The sequence below is a fragment of the Macaca thibetana genome, chromosome 7 (genome assembly GCF_024542745.1).
Source record: "Macaca thibetana thibetana isolate TM-01 chromosome 7, ASM2454274v1, whole genome shotgun sequence".
NCBI classification, from domain to species: domain Eukaryota; kingdom Metazoa; phylum Chordata; class Mammalia; order Primates; family Cercopithecidae; genus Macaca; species Macaca thibetana.
The window spans coordinates 70,322,966-70,342,958 of NC_065584.1; the positions used below are offsets into that span (position 1 = coordinate 70,322,966).

The 19,993-nt window shown below is 34.7% G+C and overlaps 1 protein-coding gene and 1 non-coding gene across 11 annotated transcripts in view; one reads left to right on the forward strand and one right to left on the reverse strand.

Moving 5' to 3' along the window:
• Positions 1-19,993, reverse strand: part of MIPOL1 (mirror-image polydactyly 1) — a 404,420-nt gene that overhangs the window by 152,862 nt on the left and 231,565 nt on the right. For all 10 annotated transcript variants that reach the window (XM_050798634.1, XM_050798627.1, XM_050798636.1 and 7 more), the window contains one exon: positions 19,388-19,482. In XM_050798634.1, coding sequence (XP_050654591.1) covers positions 19,388-19,482 — 95 coding nt within the window. The remainder of the gene's footprint in view (positions 1-19,387; positions 19,483-19,993) is intronic.
• On the forward strand, positions 7,831-7,935 carry LOC126960158 (U6 spliceosomal RNA). The gene has a single exon (XR_007727749.1). It is a non-coding gene; the product is annotated as a U6 spliceosomal RNA (small nuclear RNA).

The window sequence follows — 19,993 nt, forward strand, 5'->3', positions numbered from 1 at the left end:
GGATGTCCACTCTCATCATTCTTATTCAACATTGTCCTGGAAGTCCTAGTCAGAGCAATCAGGTAAGAGAAAGAAATAAAAGACATTTTAATAGGAAAAGAAGAAGTCAAACCATCTCTCTTTGTTGATAATATGATTATATACCTAGAAAACCCTAAAGACTCTTTGAAAAGGCTCCTGGAAGTAATCAACAACTTCGCTAAAGTTTCAGGATACAAAATCAATGTACAACAATTGGTAGCATTTCTGTACACCAATAACATCCAGCTGACAGCCAAATCCAGAATGCAATTCCATTTACAATAGCCACACATACACACACACACACACACACACACACACACCCTAAAGTAGAATTAGAAGGAAATTTTTTCAACCTATAAAAGGGCATCTATGAAAAATCCACAGGGGTGGGGCATGGTGGCTTACACCTGCAATCCCAGCATATTAGGTGGCCAAGATCTCTACAAGGGGAACTACAAAACGCAGAAGAAAGATATTGTAGCTGACACAAACAAATGGAAGAACATCCCATGCTCATTGGTCAGAAGAATTAATATTATTAAAATGACCATGGTACCCAAAGAAATCTGCAGATTCAACGCAGGCCCTATCAAAATACCAACATCATTTTTCATAGAATTGGGAAAAGCAATCCTAAAATTCTTATGAAACCAAAAGAGAGTCTGAATAACTAAAGTAATCCTAAGCAAAAAACCCCAAAAAAACAAAAAACAAAACAAAACTAGAGGCTTTCTACAGTATATTATGTTACTTGACTTCAAATTATACTACAAGGCTATATCAGAAATAGACACACAGATCAATGGAACAGAATAGAAAACTCAGAAATAAAGCCACATATTTACAGCCAACTGATCTTTGACAAAATTGACACTAATGTACACTGGAGAAGAGATGCCCTTTTTAATAAATGGTGCTGGGAAAACTGGATTGCCATATGCAGAAGAAACTGGACCCTTATCTCTCACCATATAGAAAACACAACTCAAGATGGATTAAATACTTAAATGTGAGGCCTAAAACTATAAAAATCCTGGAAGAAATCCTAGGGAAAACTCTTCTGTTCACTGGCCTAGGCAAATAATTCATGACTAAGATCTCAAAAGCACAAACAACAACAACAACAGCATAGACAAATGGGACTTGATTGAATTAAAAAGCTTCTGCACAACATAAGAAATAATCAACAAAGTGAACAGACAACCTGAAGAATGGGAGAAAATATCTGAAAAATATGCATCTGGCAAGGGCAAGAAACTCACATAACAGCAAAACTAAATAATCCCATTAAAAAGTGGCAGTTGATAAGAATAGACATTTTTTTCAAAAGAAGACATACAAATAGCCAATAGGTGTTATGAATAAATGCTCAACATCACCACTCATCAGAGAAATGCAAATTAAAATCTCAATGAGACATTCTTATTGACACCACTCAGAATGGCCATTATTAGAAAGTCAGAAAATAACATGCTGGTGTGTTGGCAGACATAAGTGAACTCATACACTATTGGCGGGAATGTAAATTAGGACAATCTCTGTGGAAAACAGTATGGAGATTTCTCAAAGAACTTAAGACAGAACTACTATTTGATCCAGCAGTCCTACTACTTGGTACCTACCCAAAGGAAAAGAAATCATTACATTGCACTCGTATGTTTATCATAGCATAATCCACAATGGCAAAGATATGGAATCAACCTATGTGTCCATCACAGATAACTGGTTAAAGAAAATATGGTGTTTATATACACAATGGAATACTACACAGCTATAAAAAAGAATGAAATCATGTTTTTTGGGGGCAAAATGAATGGAATTGGAGGTCATTATCTTCAGTGAAAGAAGCCAGACACAGAAAGACAAATATTGCATGTTCTCATTCATAACTGGGTGCTAAAAAATGTATACCCATGGACATAGAGAGTGGAATGATAGACAATAGAGACTCAGAAAGGTGAGGGGGTGCAATGGGGGTAGATAATGATAAATTACTTAATGGCTACAATGTACATTATTCAGGTGATGGATACCCTAAAAGCCTTGATCTGACCCTCACTTAATTTGTGCATGTAATGAAACTGTACTTGTGCCACATAAATTTATATAATAAAAATGTATATATGTCAATTGCAATGTGGATTTTATTTAAATCTTGATTAACACAAATTAGTAAGACATTATGACATGAAACAATTGGAAGTTTTAGCACTGAGTGGGTATTTGATGATATTAAGAAATTATTGTTAGCCCAGGTGTAGTGGCTCATGCCTGTAATCCTAACACTTTGGGAGGCTGAGCTGGAAGAAGCACTTGAGCCCAGGAGTTCAAGACCAGAAGGATAACATAGTGAGACCTTGTCTTCACACACAAAAAACCCCAACAAATTAGCCAGGCATGGTGGCGTGAGCTTGTAGTCCTAGCTATTCAGGAGACTGAGCCTTGGAGGGGAAGGCTACAGTGAGCTGTGACTGCACCACAGAACTCCAGCCTGAGCAACAGAGCAAGACCCTGTCTCAAAAAAATAAATTTATTAAATAAAATATATTATTGTTAAATTGTTTTTAAGTATGTTAATGGTATTGTGATTATGCTAAAATAAGAGTCCTTATCTTTTAGATGATACATACTGAAATATTTGTAAGTAAAGTAACATTATATATGTGATTTACCTTAAAATAATACCAGAGAGTGGGGGTATATGCATGAGAGTGTGGATGAAATCTGATTGACTAGGGGTTGATGTTTTCAGGGGCAAGTGATGCGTACATGCAGAGTTCATTCTGTAGGCTTTTGTATATGTCCCAAATTCTCCATAATAAGCTTTTCAAAAATGTATTTAGGCTTTTAAGATGCTTTAAATTCTATATAAAGTATTGAAGCATTTCTTTTGAGTATAAGTTTAATTTTTAATGCTTCAAAGAATAAGCTCTATATTCCCAAGGCTCTCCAGGAAACAGAATAAAAACTAAATGCATGTTAACAATAAAATTCCTGCAATTTTCTCTTAATTCCATAATATAACACAGTATGTTCATTAAACCTCTACTTTTCCTTATTCTGTTCTTCCAGGCTAGAATGCCCTCTTCCTTCTCCTCTCTATCAGAGCCTTATTGATTCATATACTTCAATTCTCAAGTATTCCATAAAATCTTGTGAAATTTATTCAAGCCTAGAAGAATCTCTCCCTTCTATGACTTGCTATGGAAGTGTCCAAGTATTTCATTTAACAGCACATAGTAATGTATGTTCATTTTTAGTATATATTTTTTTCTCCAGTTAATTATAATCTATTTTAAGGTAGCAATTGCATCTTATCCTCTGTTAACTCTACGTTTCACAAAAGTCTGCACAGTCTTTAGTACACAGCAGGCTCTTAACAAATTCATATACAACTGAAAATAGCTATTTGGTTAATGGTTACTACTAAATATGATTGTTGTTAGGTTAGTGATTGTGCTACAGCATAGATAAAACAATAATATTAACACTACAACATACTAATAAACATAAACTATTATGATTATATGGATAAAATTCCTGTTAGGCACAGTATTTAGTTTTTGTAGTTTAACATATGATATAATGCTAGAGCTTAAAGGTTCAAAAAAAAATCAGTGGTGGTCTATAAATCCAGACATCAACTGTGGTTGTATTTGTACAGTTTGGTTGAACATAGACAAAGACTGTTAAACTCCAAAGCAGGTCAGATTCTTTTACCGCGTTAACCGGCCTTTAACATGGTCTCAGTGATGTGTTTTGTGCAATAAACATGTCAGGCATATCCAAATCAGGGAAATAATGCTGAAGTACCAGCTTTGCTTCAGCATTATTTCTGAGGGAGGCAAGGGTAGAGGAAGGGGTCCAGTAGTAAAGTAAAAGGCCCAGCTATCAGGAGGATTAGGTAATATTTATGCCTCTGTCAATGGCCTTAATGTAACCTAGGGGATGTTAGTTTTCTCTCTGTTTCAGTTTTCTTCTCTCCAAAAAGGGATGATGCCTTACAAGGATGTTGAAGGGATTAAATAACATATGTATCAAACTCCAAGATACAAGATAGAAAGAATTACAAACATAGCTTTAAAAATTATATCTGTATTTTCTGGGGTAAAAATTTTAACACAAAACATTGAAGAAAATGTTATTATTTTGAATTTGTACTCTTTGGAAAACATGTTTTTCATAGGTTGGGGAAAAGTGATGAAATTATTAGATTTCTATTTCTCAATATATTTTGAACATTAAAATGTTGCTGTGTGAATAAACAACTCCTGAAAACAAACTGTTAATCAAAAAGGGCCAAATCCAAGTTCACGCATGCCATTTTGACAACATATTTTTTAAATGCCTCACAAGAAAAAAATCAACTATCTTAACTACAGTAAAAACTTGTTCCTAAAGAAAAATCAAATGATTGCATATTGTGTTCACAAAATATTGTATTTAAAGTCTAAAATGCTGAAAAAAGTTATAAATGTATTGACAGATTCTCAAAAAAGAGCTAATGATAACAATAAAAACTCAACATAGGGATTATAATAATGGGTTACCTTGGGTACACCTAAGTGTACCCAAGTACTGTATAAAGCATTGTACATGCATTATTTGATTTGGTTATTCTAAAACAATGATATGAGGCAGGTATAATTACAATTCTTATTTTGCAGGTCAGGAAATTGAGGCTTTGAGAGGTTAATTACCTGTAGATGGTCACTCAGCTAGAAAGTCACAACCTGCACCATCTGTCTTACTGTGGTGTTAGCTCTCAATTAAAACACTGTATCATACATAAGAATGAATGGAAAACAAAAGTTTTACAAGTGAAAAGGTGAACGAAGACCTAATGAAAGTGGATTTAGAAATATATGTTTTCTTCATTATTAATTATAATTTAAGTCAACAGTGCGTCCAACTTTCTAGGACAAAATCTCAATTCTCACCTTTTTTCATATCATTTTTTCAAAAATTTTTATTTTTTATAGTTTAGAACAGCTAACCAAGCTTGACAGGACAACTAAACTTTCCATGGGTTAAAATAAATGAAAATCTTGATCAGATTAACATTGAATAAAACTAAACTAAAAAACCAGTCCCTATCTCTAGGCTTTTGAACTTCCTGATTGTTTTACATAGTAACTGAATAGTGTTTAGTTGTGATTCAATTAGAACCAGGAAGTTTTAGAAGATATTTGGGGAATAACTGGAACTACATTAATAGAATACTGATTGTCATAAAACCCTTTTAAGCCTGAAGAGAACAAGACATACTATACAACAACATTTAAAGCTTAACAGCTAAACAGAATAGTAAATTAAACCTTAATAAATTCATAAGTTTCACAAATATTTTAGGTTTGGAATAGTCAGTGGGGCACAATATTTTTATACTGAACTGGCTTATAAAATAATATTTTTGGAATTATGGGGAAAACATTCAGTCAAGTCTATTTTGACCCTTGCAAACTTGTAAATCATTTAAACTTTAGAGAACTAGTTCATGATTTAAAGAATGAAAACTCTAGGTACCTCACATATAATTGAATCTGGAATATTTACACATTTAAATGCCTAACTATAGGTAAACATTTATCCTTTTGGGAGAGGGCCAGGTGAAAGGGCCTCATGGCAAAATAACAACGTTAAGTCCCGGATATCTGACTGTACTGCCAGTGCCACCCAGTCTTAAAAATACTGCTGGATCGTCATCATCATCCTTAGTCAATATTTACTAAGCTTTTTATGACAGCAGTGGCATTAGAAAGTTTATAGAAATCAAAACTAGCTTAAAGATCTCAGTTTATTAGATCTTGTACTGTATGTTTAACATTTATTGTTTTTGCAATTAATGAATCAGAATGTCCTGAACAAAGGTCTTCAATTATTAGCTATTATTTTCATTTGCCAAAATTTTTAACTAGTTTAGATTCAGTAAAAAACTTTAATTCATTTATTAATGCATATGTGTCATGTAAAGAAAAAGAAAACATCTATAATTAAAATATACTAAATAAACCTAATTAAACTGAGTGAAATTTATTGAAATATGAAGGAATTCTCTCCTCTCATTATCATTTCTGACTACAGCTAATGTTCACAGTATTGAATTATTTTAAAAAGGCACCCTCTTCATCTCTAACCAGTCACAGAACCCTGTTTCTACATCAAGTTGAAGAAGAATGTTACGTTAATAGTTCTTTTAAAGTTGGTAGTATTTTTTTAACATCTTATTTTACTTTTAAAAAGTGCTTGAAATACTGCCATGTAAAATACCTTCAAAAATAGTTAAAAATATTTGGCAAACATAAAATGTAAGTGAAGTTATCATTTACATGTATATTTTACATAACACAGGTGAATAAAGTCTACTCTGGAATTTAATTCCCTTATAAATCCTGCCTTTTGTAAAGCACAACACTAATAAAATCTATTTAAAAAATTAATCACATTGTCATAAATAGATATACCAAAACATGGATCAGTTTTTCATTATCAATTCTAAGCACTAAGCTTAATTTGTACAGGTTACCACGCATGAGTCTTTTCAAAACTTACAAACTCATTGATATAATATACAAAAGTAATACATGTACATAAAAAATTTTGAAATTCAAACACTTTATTAGGGTATGAAAGGAAAGTTAAAGTCTTCTCTCACTTACCATGAATGTAAGAAATCTGACTGTTAGACTCAGTCTCATTTCCCAGGCAACCTGCTGTTAAGTTTCTAATGTATCACAATGGTTAAGCACATACATATATTAATACATACTCACTCATTCAAAACACTTATTGAGCATCAAAGACGTGTGAAGCAGTGATTCAGGTATAAGATTCAGTAGGAAGAAAAAAACAAAATCCTAAAGGACAATCCATAAACACAGTACAGTGTCGTGTAAGCATGTCTATTATGAAAAAAATAATAATAAAGGAGGGTAACAAATAGAGTGATGTAGTAACAGGGTACGCTATTTTAGATAGTGTGATGTTGTGATATTGAAGCAGAAAGTTGAACAAAGTAAAGGAACAGACTCATGTGACATTCTGGGGGTAGAACACTCCAGGCAGAGAAAACACATGGCAGGGCGCTGGGATGGGAGCACACCTAGAATATTTGAGTTATTAAGGGACCTTGTGTGGCTAGAGTGAACCAAGAGTAGAAACATGTTAAGAAATAAGGTTAGAGAGGTAGCCAGGGGCTACAGTATATGTATATGTGTACAAACATCCATTTTATAAGTAATATCACAACACACATTTGGGGTCATAAAATTAAATATGTACAAGGTCGAGGAAGATGACTTTAAATTCACAAAGTAGGTGGAATAGAAAGTGGTGAAATGGCAAGTGCATGCCTCTTTTAGAGAGGGTAATTTTTACTTACCCCTAGTCAATTGTTGAAATGCATGAGTGATGGTTAATTTCATGTGTCAACTTGGCTAGGCTATGGTAATGAGATATTTGGTCAAACAGCAATCTAGATGCTGCTGTGAAGGGATTTTGTGTTTTTTTTGGTTTTGTTTTTGTTTTGCTGTGATTAACATGTTTAATTAGTAGACTTTGAGTACAATAGACTGCCTCTATAATTATGAGTAGACCTTATCCTATCAGTGGAAGACTGAGGTCCCCTAAGGAGGAAGAAATTCTGCATCTTGAGACTCAAGGCCACAACATCTGCTAAGTGCAGTGACTCACACCTGTAATCTCAACACTGGGAAGTTGAGGTGAGAGGACTGCTTGATCTCAGGAGTTCAAGATTAGCCTGGGCAATATAGTGAGACCTTGTCTCTATTTTTTTTTTTTTAATTAGTGCTCACCTCTGGCACATATACTAAAATTAGAACCATACAGAGAAGACTAGCATGGCCCCTGTGTAAGGATGACAGGCAAGTTCGTGAAGCATTCCATATTTTTGGGAGAAAACTTTTGCAATCTATCCATCTAACAAAGGGCTAATATCCAGAACCGACAAGGAACTTAAACAAATTTACAAGAAAAAAAAACCTCATCAAAAAATGGGCAAAGGATATGAACAGACACTTCTCAAAAGAAGACACTTATGTGGCCAACAAATATATGAAAAGAAGCTCATCATCATTGGTCATTAGAGAAATGCAAATCCCACAGTCAGATACCATCTCACACCAGTTAGAATGGCGATCATTAAAAAGACAGGAAACAACAGATGCTGGAGAGGATGTGGAGAAATAGGAACGCTTTTACACTGTTGGTGGGAGTGTAAATTAGTTCAACCATTTTGGAAAACAGTGTGGTGATTCCTCTAGGATCTAGAACCAGAAATACCATTTGGCCCAGCGATCCCATTACTGGGTATGTACCCAAAGGATTATAAATCATGCTACTATAAAGACATATGCACACGTATGTTTATTGTGGCACTAGTCACAATAGCAAAGACTTGGAACGAACCCAAATGCCCATCAATAATAGACTGGATAAAGAAAATGTAGCACATATACACCATGGAATACAATGCAGCCATAAAGAAGACTGAGTTCAGGGTCGGGTGCGGTGGCTCACGCCTGTAATCCCAGCACTTTGGGAGGCCGAGGCGGGTGATCACGTGAGATAAGGAGTTTGAGACCAGCCTGGCCAACATGGCGAAACCCTGTTTCTACTAAAAATACAAAAATTACCCAGGCATGGTAGCGGGCACCTGTAATCTCAGCTACTCAGGAGGCTGAGGCAGGAGAAACACTTGAACCTGCACTCCAGCCTGGACAACAGATCGAGACTTGATCTCAAAAAAACAAACAAAAAAGAATGAGTTCATGCCCTTTGCAGGGACATGGATGAAGCTAGAAACCATCATTCTCAGCAAACTAACACCGGAATAGAAAACCAAACACCACATGTTCTCACTCATAAGTGGAAGTTGAACAGTGAGAACACATGGACACAGGGAGGGGACCATCACACACCGGGGCCTGTTGGAGGCTGGGGGGCAAGGGGAGGGATAGCATTAGGAGAAATACCTAATGTAGACAATGGGTTGATGGGTGCAGCAAACCACCATGGCATATGTACACCTGTGTAACAAACTTGCATGTTCTGCACATGTATCCCAGAACTTAAAGTATAATTAAAAAAAAAAAAAAAAAAACTAGGCATGGTGGCAAGTGCCTGTAGTCCTAGCTACTCGGGAGGCTGAGGCAGGAGGATCACTTGAACATGGGAGTTTGAGGCTGCAGTGAGCTATGATTGCGCCACTGCACTCCAGCCTAGGAAACAGAGCGAGACCCTGACTCAAAAATAACAAATTTTAAAAAGTACATCAACCCTTCACTGGTTTTGCAGCCTGATGGCTTGCCCTGAGATTTTTCAGACTTGCCAGGCCCCACAATTGTTTGAGCCAACTTCTTAAAACAAATCTTTTGCCCTATTTATATACAGTCTATTGATTCTCTTTCTCTGAAGACCCTGAATAATAAACATGTCATACTATAATCCTAAGGGTCCCACATTGCCAGATCTCCTAGATCTCATCTTGGCAATGAATTTAATATATTTTTTCCAATGATATGCAGACCAAACAAAGCATCCACGGAAAATATTTTAATTTATTTTTTCATTCTAAGAATAATGCTGCAATGAACACTGGATAATGATATTATTTCCTAAGTTTTTTTTAATTCTAAATTTTAAGAAAGGTAAAATCCAAACAAATGTTTCCAATGATAGTTTTCAAATATGAGCACTGTATGTCTAAAAAAAAGAATTTTTTTTTGGTAGGTGATATATTTGCTTTATTATATGGAGACCCCATTTTGACCCACATCCGTGTAAATAACTAACCTACATGCTAGACTAGGTTCATGTCATCTCAAATCATTCATTCATTCACACATTTATCAATGACTTCTTATATGCATTGCACACAAAAAAAACTGTGCAGGAGACACTTTACATCTGAAGAAACTTTCAATCTCGTGTTAAATTTGATTGTTTATTCATTTGTTGATATATATTTACTGAAGTCTTGCTATACATGAAGAACAGAAGCACTAGTAGGGGAATTAAGACACACATTCATAGAACTATTGGACAAGAAAGCATGAGGTATGTATTGCTAGAGAGCCACTGTGAATAACTATGATAGGAATTTTACATATTGAGATCACTTCTAAAGGACAAGATTAGAAAAGGATTAATAGAATAGCTGTTATTTAAATTATGATGCGAAGCCTCAATAAAAATGGGATAGGCAGAGATGGAGTAGTCCAGGAGGAAAAGATGACATATGAGAAAGCACTGAAGTGGGAAATTGTTGGGTGTGTCCATGAAATATTGAACAATCTATTTTGGAAGTGCACATAATAGTCAATTCAGTGTAACAAATACTTGTTGAGCACTTACTATGTGTGAAGCAATATGCCAGTGACACAAATATGAATGAAACTGGGAAGCAAAAAGATGATTGGTGAAATATTAAATTAGAAACAGGGCCAGGTGCAGTGGCTCACGCCTGTAATCCCAGCACTTTGGGAGGCCGAGGTGGGCAGACCACGAGGTCAGGAGATCGAGACCATCCTGGCTAACACGGTGAAACCCCGTTTCTACTAAAATACAAAAAAAAAAAAAAAATTAGCCAGGCATGGTGGTGGGCGCCTGTAGTCCCAGCTACTTGGAAGGGTTAAGGCAGGTGAATGGCGTGAACCTGGGAGGCAGAGGTTGCAGTGAACCGAGATCACGCCACTGCACTCCAGCCTGGGCAACAGAGAGAGATTGTCTCAAAAACAAAACAAAACAAAACAAAACAGAGATGGCAGCAATATCGAGGAAGTTCATGAATGTTACATTAAAGAGTCTGGATTTTATTATATATGTAATGTGGTATTGTTAAATACTATTGATGACTGAATGAGAGGGTGAAAATAAAGTTTCAGGAATCTTAAGAGAAGTAAGGATGGAGAAGACAAGTAAACAAAGTAGCAAAAAAAGCTTGGTCATGAAATTATTCAGGTGTAGTCTAAGTAGGAAAAGGCAAAAGTGACAATGATTGCAAGGAAAAATCTAGCAAAAGTTGGTTAGAAATTAAATTTAAGAAAGCGATGAATCAAAGATTACCTATGTAGGAGGCAACTGCCACCTGTGGACCTATAATAATAGTGATTCTGAGTGCCAAGACCAAGGGAAACACTGCACTTTTAAAATGTAACAAAATATAAAATTATATTTTTCTCAAGCTAATAGAAATAATGTTTAGAAACATCAAATTCCAGGACTTATAATTAGCAAGCCCATTCTAATACAAACTCTGGGTCCTTTGCTAGGCACAACCATTGAGTGACAAAATATTTTGCTAAATGCTCTTAAAAGGAGGTTGAGTCACTTTGTAGAATAACAACTAGCAGTTGAGAGCTATACATGTTGAAATTTAGTTTTATTCTTATAACTTACTGTGTTGAATAAGGCGCAGAAAATCATGAAAACTGATAATGCCAAAAAACGTCCTTCTGGATACAAAGTTACAGAAGATTTAAATTTACTTCAGTAGCAATAACCTCTTTACTAATTTAATTGTCTTATATCTCAAGACAGCAAAAATTTGTAAGTGATTTTATAAATTACACTTAGTAATATATTTCCTTGGCACAGTGCTTTACAGTTTTCAAAAACATTCAGATATATCATCTCACTGGTTTTCATATTAAGCAGGTCAGATATTATTGATGTTTACAGGTGAGGCAACCGACATTCAGAAGTTAAGTCACTTAGTAAATGCCATATTCTGTAAGTTGAGAGGAAGAAGAGACGAATGCTTAATAAATATAGTCCAAATCACTGGACATGTAGAAAATGTATACTTTAAGTTTTTTTTTTAAACTGTTTTAATTTTATTTTTGTTTTACATTCCAGAGTCACCAATAAATATATACATAGTGACTTGAATAGCGAAGCCAGCTGTAAATTTTTAAATTTAAAGGCCCTGAAAAATAGATATAACTTAATGGCATAAAAAGACTGTTTGACTCTAAATGTTACTAAATAAAAATTTAATCTACTTCATATAAAGGGGTAACAAATTTCATAAAATGTGAGAAGTAGAAAAAGCTTCTCACATCAAAATTAAAGAAACTGAAATCTAGCAAAGTTGAAACTTGTCTACAGTAATCAAAAAAAAAAAAATCTGATTAATGCCAAAGATGGAAGTGTAATTCAAGTCTTCTTGTGTTCTTTTTAATCACAGCTGTTGCAGTATGGTACCATAATGTAGCTCCATAAATAGTTAATTATTAGAGAAAACAGAGGTGTGACAAAAATTTTATGTCACTGGGTAGGCCAATTGATTAGAATATACAACTAATGAGGTCAGGATCAAGTGTTCAACCCCACTCTTGATGAGGGATTTGCATTGAGAAAAATACTTCATGTATTTTTAGCTTCATGGCTATAGTTTGCATGCTATAATCACCAGTGACTTTTCTTACCAACTCGTAGTTCCAACCAAGAAAGCATATGGTTCAGTAAAAAACTATCACTACCATAAAAAAAAATAAAAAACCTCACGGATTCTAGTGACAATCAGCAGTATTTCTGATTGTTAAGGATAGTATATACACAGACCAAAAAAAGTATATAAAGAGAACAGGACCCATACTGAATAAAATTTACTAAAGTAGTACAGAAAAAAATAAAGAATTTTACTTTCTTTTTGAGTATATTTCATCTGGCCTCTATCTTTATGGTTTCTATGACTTTTAAATGTATATTACAAACCCAGTAAGTAGGGTTCATGTTTATCCCACTTTTCACTATGTTAAACACCTAAGTATTTCATATAATTATTGTCAAAAAATACTAATTCAATCATAGGAAACAAACTACCTTAAAAAGTGAAGCATTCTCTTCAACATTTATGTTCTAAAATGTCAAATTTACCATATTCTGAATGGCATTACAAATTCACACATGGAATCACACAAAATATAACAAAAATGTAAAGCACACTGACTGTTGTTAATTATAATATGTATAATAAATCCTATACTACTGCCACCAAACAACAAGGTCTAATTCTTGTCTAAACACTTTAATTTACACTTTCTTTAAGTGAAAGGAAATATAAGGAAGCACTATAAAATCAGCAAACATTGAAACAGGCATTCCCTCAATTAGAAAAGAATTTGTTATTATTATGTCTCCTGAACGTAGGAATGCAGCACTACAGGTTTATAACAACAGGAAAAAAATCATTACTAAATACAAATCTAATCCCTAAAAGTTTAAGATTCTTTCTTGATGGAACTGTCTAAATTTGATTAACGAAGGTGTTGCAAATGAATTTAGCATTTGCTATAGCAATCAGGAGGTACTAATATTTAATAATAGCACTTTTATAATATATGGAATTTATTTTAAATCTTGGTATTGTTATTCCTCTCCTGCTATCTTTTCTGTTTTAATGCAAAAGAGCTATCAGCTACAGTGGTAAGTTTATTATCTCTACCCTCCCATCTCACTGGCCACTCCTCCTAACTGCTGAAAGAAACAAAAGGCCAAGGCTTCATTTTCTTAGCACTCAAAATATTCTAAAACTCAAAGGAAACAAACAGAATAAAGAAACTCATAAACCTGTATTTCCATATTTCCATTTTCCTTATTCCCATACAAGGGAATGGAATGTTTTTACCAGCAGTAGCTCTTACACCAAACTCAGAGAAGGAAAAAAAAAAAAAACGCCAGGATCACTAATTAGTAAAGAAGAAAAAAACTGGGGAGACAGAGTCTCACTCTGTTTCCCAGACTGGAGTACACTGGTGTGATCTCCACCCACGGCAACCTCTGCCTCTTGTGATCAAGTGATCCTCCCACCTCAGTGATCCTCCCACCTCAGCCTCCCGAGTAGCTGGGATTACAGGAACATGTCATGCCTTGCTAATTTTTGTATTTTTTGTAGAGACAGGGTTTGGTCATGTTGCCCAGGCTGGTTTTGAACTCCTGGACTCAAGCGATCCGCCATCCTCCCAAAGTGCTGGGATTACAGGCGTGAGCCACCATGTCCAGCCACTAATTAGTAAAATCAAAGGAAAGGTAGAAGGAAAGCCATCATCATATTTTAATCTGCCCCTAAAACGAAGAGCTGATCATACGTCCTCCATTGTTTTGGCTGTTGGAGAGTTGAGAGTCAGAGTTGAAGCTTTCTCTTTTGCTGCTTCACAGTATACATGCCGGCTGTATCCTGACTCACTCCTGGCTCTAGCTACCTGTTCTAATCCTATATTTTCCTACCCTTATTTTTTCTTAAATATTGGTAAATAACTTTCTCTGACAGCATACATGTATAAATGTATATGTAAATGTAAACTGATTTGGATAGTTGAAAGTATTGCTTGCCAAACATAATCCGTTATCTATGAGTTCTATCTATCTATTTAATCTATCTGAAAATTACGGAGTTAGTTTTAGGTTCCTTCACATAAAAAGGAACCTTTTCATTTCTTCTATAACATAAGAAAATTAGTAAAGAAACCTAATATCTCTATGAATTAGTTGTGTTTGACATACAGATAAGTAAGCATCATTTACTAGGTGTGGAAGAAATACAGTTTACTTTAATTTAAATCAAATTAAAATAGACTTTCAGCTTGCAGGAAACTTGAGCTTGGTTTTTTGGTAATTTCCTCCCCCTTCCTAGAGTTGTACATCACAGGAATCTTTTACTGATCCCATTTAAAATAAATTTCTGTATATCCTCACAGAGTGTGCTCTGTACCTTTAAAAAATGTGTAGTAAAATGACAACATAAAATTTACTATTTTAACCATTTTATCTGTACAACTTACTGGCAGTAAGTACACTGACAATATTGTACAATTATCACCATTATTCATTTCCACAACTTTTCATCATCCCACTCTGTGTACATCATATAATTCCCCACTCTTATAACTCCCTATTCCCTTTCTTCAACTCTAGGTAACCTCTATTTTATTTTCTGTCTCTGTGAATTTGCCTATTTTAAGTACCTCATATAAGTGGAATCATACAATCTTCGTCTTTCTTATCTGATTTATTTCACTTAGCATAATGTCTTTAGGTTTGTCCATGTTGCAGCATGTATCAGAATTTCATTTGTTTTTGAATAATGAATAGTTGGATAATATTCCATTCTCTGTATATACCACATTTTGTTTATTCATCTGCAGAGGGACACTTGGGTGGTTTCTACCTTTTGGTTAATATGAACAATGCTTTCATAAACACTGGTGTACAGTAACTGCTTGTCCTTACTTTCAATTCTTCTGAGTATATACCTAGGAGTGGGCTTGCTAGATCATATGGTAATTCTATGTTTGACCTTTGAGGAACCACTAAATTGTCTGCTACAGTGACTGCATCAATTTACATTCCCATCAGCGAAGCAGGAAAGTTCTCTGTATCTTTTTGTTTTAGGGGAAACATGGAATCTCCCTGGAAGATGCAACTTCCCTTACATTTTTGAGTGGATACCAAACATTCTTCCATGCATCACACATTGTGCAGGTCTCTTATGATATATCTAGTGATATGCCACTCTTCATTCAATAGGTAGGATTTATCTGTTTTTGCATCATGCTCAGAACTGAGTGCTTCACTTCATTTAAGCATTTCACTTAAATAGTAACATTCCGCTTTCTGATTTCAATCTCCTGTCTCTTCAGCTCTTGAATTATATATATATTTTTGTGTGTGTGTGTGTGTGTGTGTGTGTGTGTGTGTGTGTGTGTGTGTATTTTGAGACAGAGTTTCACTCTTGTTGCCCAGGCTGGAGTGCAATGGTGCAATCTTGACTCACTGCAACCTCCACCTCCCAGGTTCAAGCGATTCTCCTACCTCAGCCTCCTGAGTAGCTGGGATTACAGGCATCCGCCCCTACGCCTGGATAATTTTTTGTATTTTTAGTAGAGACAGGGTTTCGCCATGTTAGCCAGGGTGGTCTCGAATTCCGGACCTCAGGTGATCTGCCCAACCTCTCATGTTCAGAAGCCAACACTGACCCCTACTTTATGCAGGAGGTGGGGGGGGCGTGGCTAATACTAATTGTGGCCTCAAATTTAGTAATACAGCTATTCTTAACTCCTTTACTCCTGTCTCTGATCACAATTTGGCCAGCTTCTTTTTCAAGGTGAACTTTTCTGCAGATACTCTAAATTCCAACTCTTCCTACTTCCTCTGGAATCCTGCTCTATAAGAATTCTTTCTTTTGGCTTCTTCAAATTAGCCATAAATATACTCAAGTATTTGCTATTTTTCAAAAACAAAAATCCTTAACCTACGTTTCCTCTCTTCTCAATTATCACAACCACCTTTCTTACTCAAGTTTCTTCAAGGACTGCTCTATTGTCCAAATTGCTATGCTTCTTTACCTCCTAATTACTCTTCAATTCACAGAAAACTGATGTCTATATATAATACTCTATTGACTAAACGACTCTGTGGAAGTCACTAATGGCCACTGAATTTCCAATGTAAAGGATACCTTTGGTCCTTATCAGAGTTAACCACTTAGTAACATTTGACTCTTTTTTCCTTTGGGAAATCTTCTCTAGTTTCAGTGATATATTTTTTGGTTCTACTCCTACCTCACTGATCTTTTGTTTTAAAAAGAAATCTATCTTAACACTGGTTGATCAATAACAATAAACCAAACACTGTGCTCAGAGCTGAACACACTTAAAACAACCCTATAAGTAGGTACTATTACTCTCATTTTAAAGAAAGGAAAGGAGTTTGGTGAGGTTCATTTATACACGACCACACATGGCATGGCTGTCTAATTGCAAATCCCAGTGGCTTTATTACATCACCAGAAATATTTTTTAAGTAGCAGTGAGAAAAGTAGTTGTGAAGCATATCTTTGAACCAATAATTACCAACCTCTATTTAGAAGAGATCATATAATCCTACTAGACTCATGTAGATTTTAAAGAGTATTTGAAAAACAAGAATTTTAGCCTTATGATTTTCAAAAATGATTCAATCATCTTTCACAATTTGGCAGAGAAGGAGCTTCAGGAACTGGCATCAAGGTTTGCTTGTTAGGAAGTAATGTCAGTTCATGCAACATTATCATATACCTCTCGGAATTCTCTGACACTGTCACTTCATCAACAGAGCACCCACTGTCCTGTCCCATAAATGCTACTGGAGAATGTTCCATAAAAATCCTCTCCATCAATAGGGTGAATCTACTACTTACCACGTTGCAATGTCCATGGTCAGGGCACAAATCATATGGTATTCATGTGTTAATAACTGGTTTAATATCTGCCTCTTTATTACTTTACCAATAAGAGACCTTAATTTAATGGAGCTAACTGAAATATGCATGTAGAACATCAGCTCTCAAACTTGGCTGCACACGGGAATTTTCTAGAGAGCTTTAAAAAGACACTGATGTAATCAGCATGCAGTGGGCTAAGCGTCAGAATTTTTAGAGACCATCAGATTATTCTAATAGCAGCTACAGTTGAGAGTCATTGGGTAAAAGACAGGCGAAAGAGTGTAATATTCATTTTATAGTCCAAAATAAAGTAGGTTGGTAGTACGTATTCATTCATCATCAGGGTTTTGCTTACCTGTATGCCCACTTATAGATACTAATTCTAATTGCAAAAGCAAATGATTCCCAACAGTCAGTGACCAACCAAACATACTTGATGTTTGATAACTGCATTCGTTTCCAAGGACAGCCATAACAAAGTACCACAAACTGGGTGGTACTGTTAAAACAACAGATATTTAATGTCACTAGTTCTGGAAACTACAGAAGTCTGGAATCAGGTGTCAGCTGGGCTATGTTCTTTCTGACAACTGTAAAGGAGAGTCCTTCCTTGCCTCTTCTAGTGTTTGGTGTTTGCCAGCAATTGGTGTTTGCCAGCAATTGCCTGGCTTGTAGATACATGGCAGTCTTCTCCCCATGTGTCTTCAGATTGTCTTCCCTCTGTGCATGTCTGTCTCTGTGTCCAAAATTTCCCCTTTTTATAGGGACACCAGTAGTAGTGGATTACAGCCCACCCTACTGACTTTATTTTAACTTGATTACCTCTGTACAAACCCTATTTCAAAATAAAATCACATTCTGAGATAGCAGGGGTTAGGACATCAGCATAACCCTTTTGGGGGGCATAATTCAACTCATAACAATAGCCAACTACTACAGATGTTAATAACATTGCTCCAAAGCAGGAGGGCTTAACCTGGGGATGGGAAAGAATTACACCTTTATTTTCACCAACTCTCATGGAACTACAGTATTTCCTACAATTATGAACATGAGCAAGAAATTGCAGTAGTACTATCAGTGGTTCTTGAGAGTTTGCACCCATAGAAATCACTGGTATTTTCATGTCACATTTCAGCATTTGCAGTTATCCAAAAATACCACTTACAGTCATCACTGGCTTGAAATTAAAGTTGTTAATGGACTTACTGCTAGATCTAGTTATTTTATCCATTAATAATGATGCATGTATATCATGATATATCATGACACAATATTTTCTTAACTGTATTTCAATTAAACATTTTGATTTAATTGTATTTTATGCATTTTAACTTTATTCTCAGAAAAGGTCCAAATTAAAACAAAAATATTTCAAAAATTTAACAGCCCCCTTAGTGAATTTCTACATTTCAGACTTGAGGATTTTTTTAAACTTAGTAATGAAAGAATATACATAGCATTGTACATTGGTGTGTTTTTTCAATGTTTTCTACCATGATCCACTGTAAGAATATATGTTTTACACATAACCCAATACACAATCTTTTCTCTGTTTCTCACATACAAACCTGAAACAAAAGTTTACCATTACTATAAGAGATACATTCTGACATTTCTATTCATTTTCATTAAAAAATACCTACCTTATTAATGTTACAGGAGTAGTTGTGAATACTCCTGTAACATAAATTAATAACTCTGTCATATTAAAATACATGAAAGATTATTATTACTATGCATGTGCTGTTTTAAAAATATATATTTAAATATATATTACATTTATACATATAAATATAAATATATGTATATTTTACATTTACAATTGTTTTAGAGGTGGTATTTAGATGGACAAATAGCTCAACAGCTATCCAGGCTTCATTTAGACACATGGTAATGGATTATGTAAATTTCATAGTTATGACGAGAGTAGAAATTTAAACTTGACCAAATATAGGAAAGAGAAGAGGTAGAATAAGAAATATTGTAAGCCTGAATCTTTTTTTAGTTATAAAAATGCTTTAAGTGCATAATATTTAATTTCATTGAGGTATTTCCTTATTCACTATTGTAAAATCAGGTAGAAACATTTCCCAAACTAACAATATTTACTTAACCCCAGGCTGAAAAGAATTTTACCTGTAGTAAACTCGAAGGGTCTGGATTTCCTCTTCCAGTTTTTTGTACTGTTGAACTGCAGTTTCTCTGGCTTGTTGCATAGATAACAACTTTGCCTGCAAGCAATTAATATTTTAAGAAATTCAGTATTCATTTTAGTGTGATAAAATAGAGTACTACAGTAAGAACAGTAGTCTTAAATTACTGACAGTTAAAAAAAACCAAACCTATGAATGTTTTCAGTAGAGTCTCATAAGTTACCAGAAAATAGTCTAAAGGCATTAATAATACAAATACTAAAAACTTGAACATATTAAATTTAGCAACCTTGCTCATTACTAAACTTCAACCTTATTTATCTGTATCATCAGATATATGCCCTTCTGCAATGTTTAACTTTATACAGAGAATTCAGAAAGTGGAACATGGGTTTCAGAGCAATATCTACAGTAGAGATAAGTACAATGTGTGTTTCACATACAAATTTAATGTGGCTCCACTGCCTGATCATACTAGATTTTCTTTTAACTTTATTAACAGTAAAACTCAGAAAATTCTAAATATGTTGTCAAGCCATCTTTCATACTGAATGTGAAAAAAATACAGCAGGCTAAAAACTGATTCTTA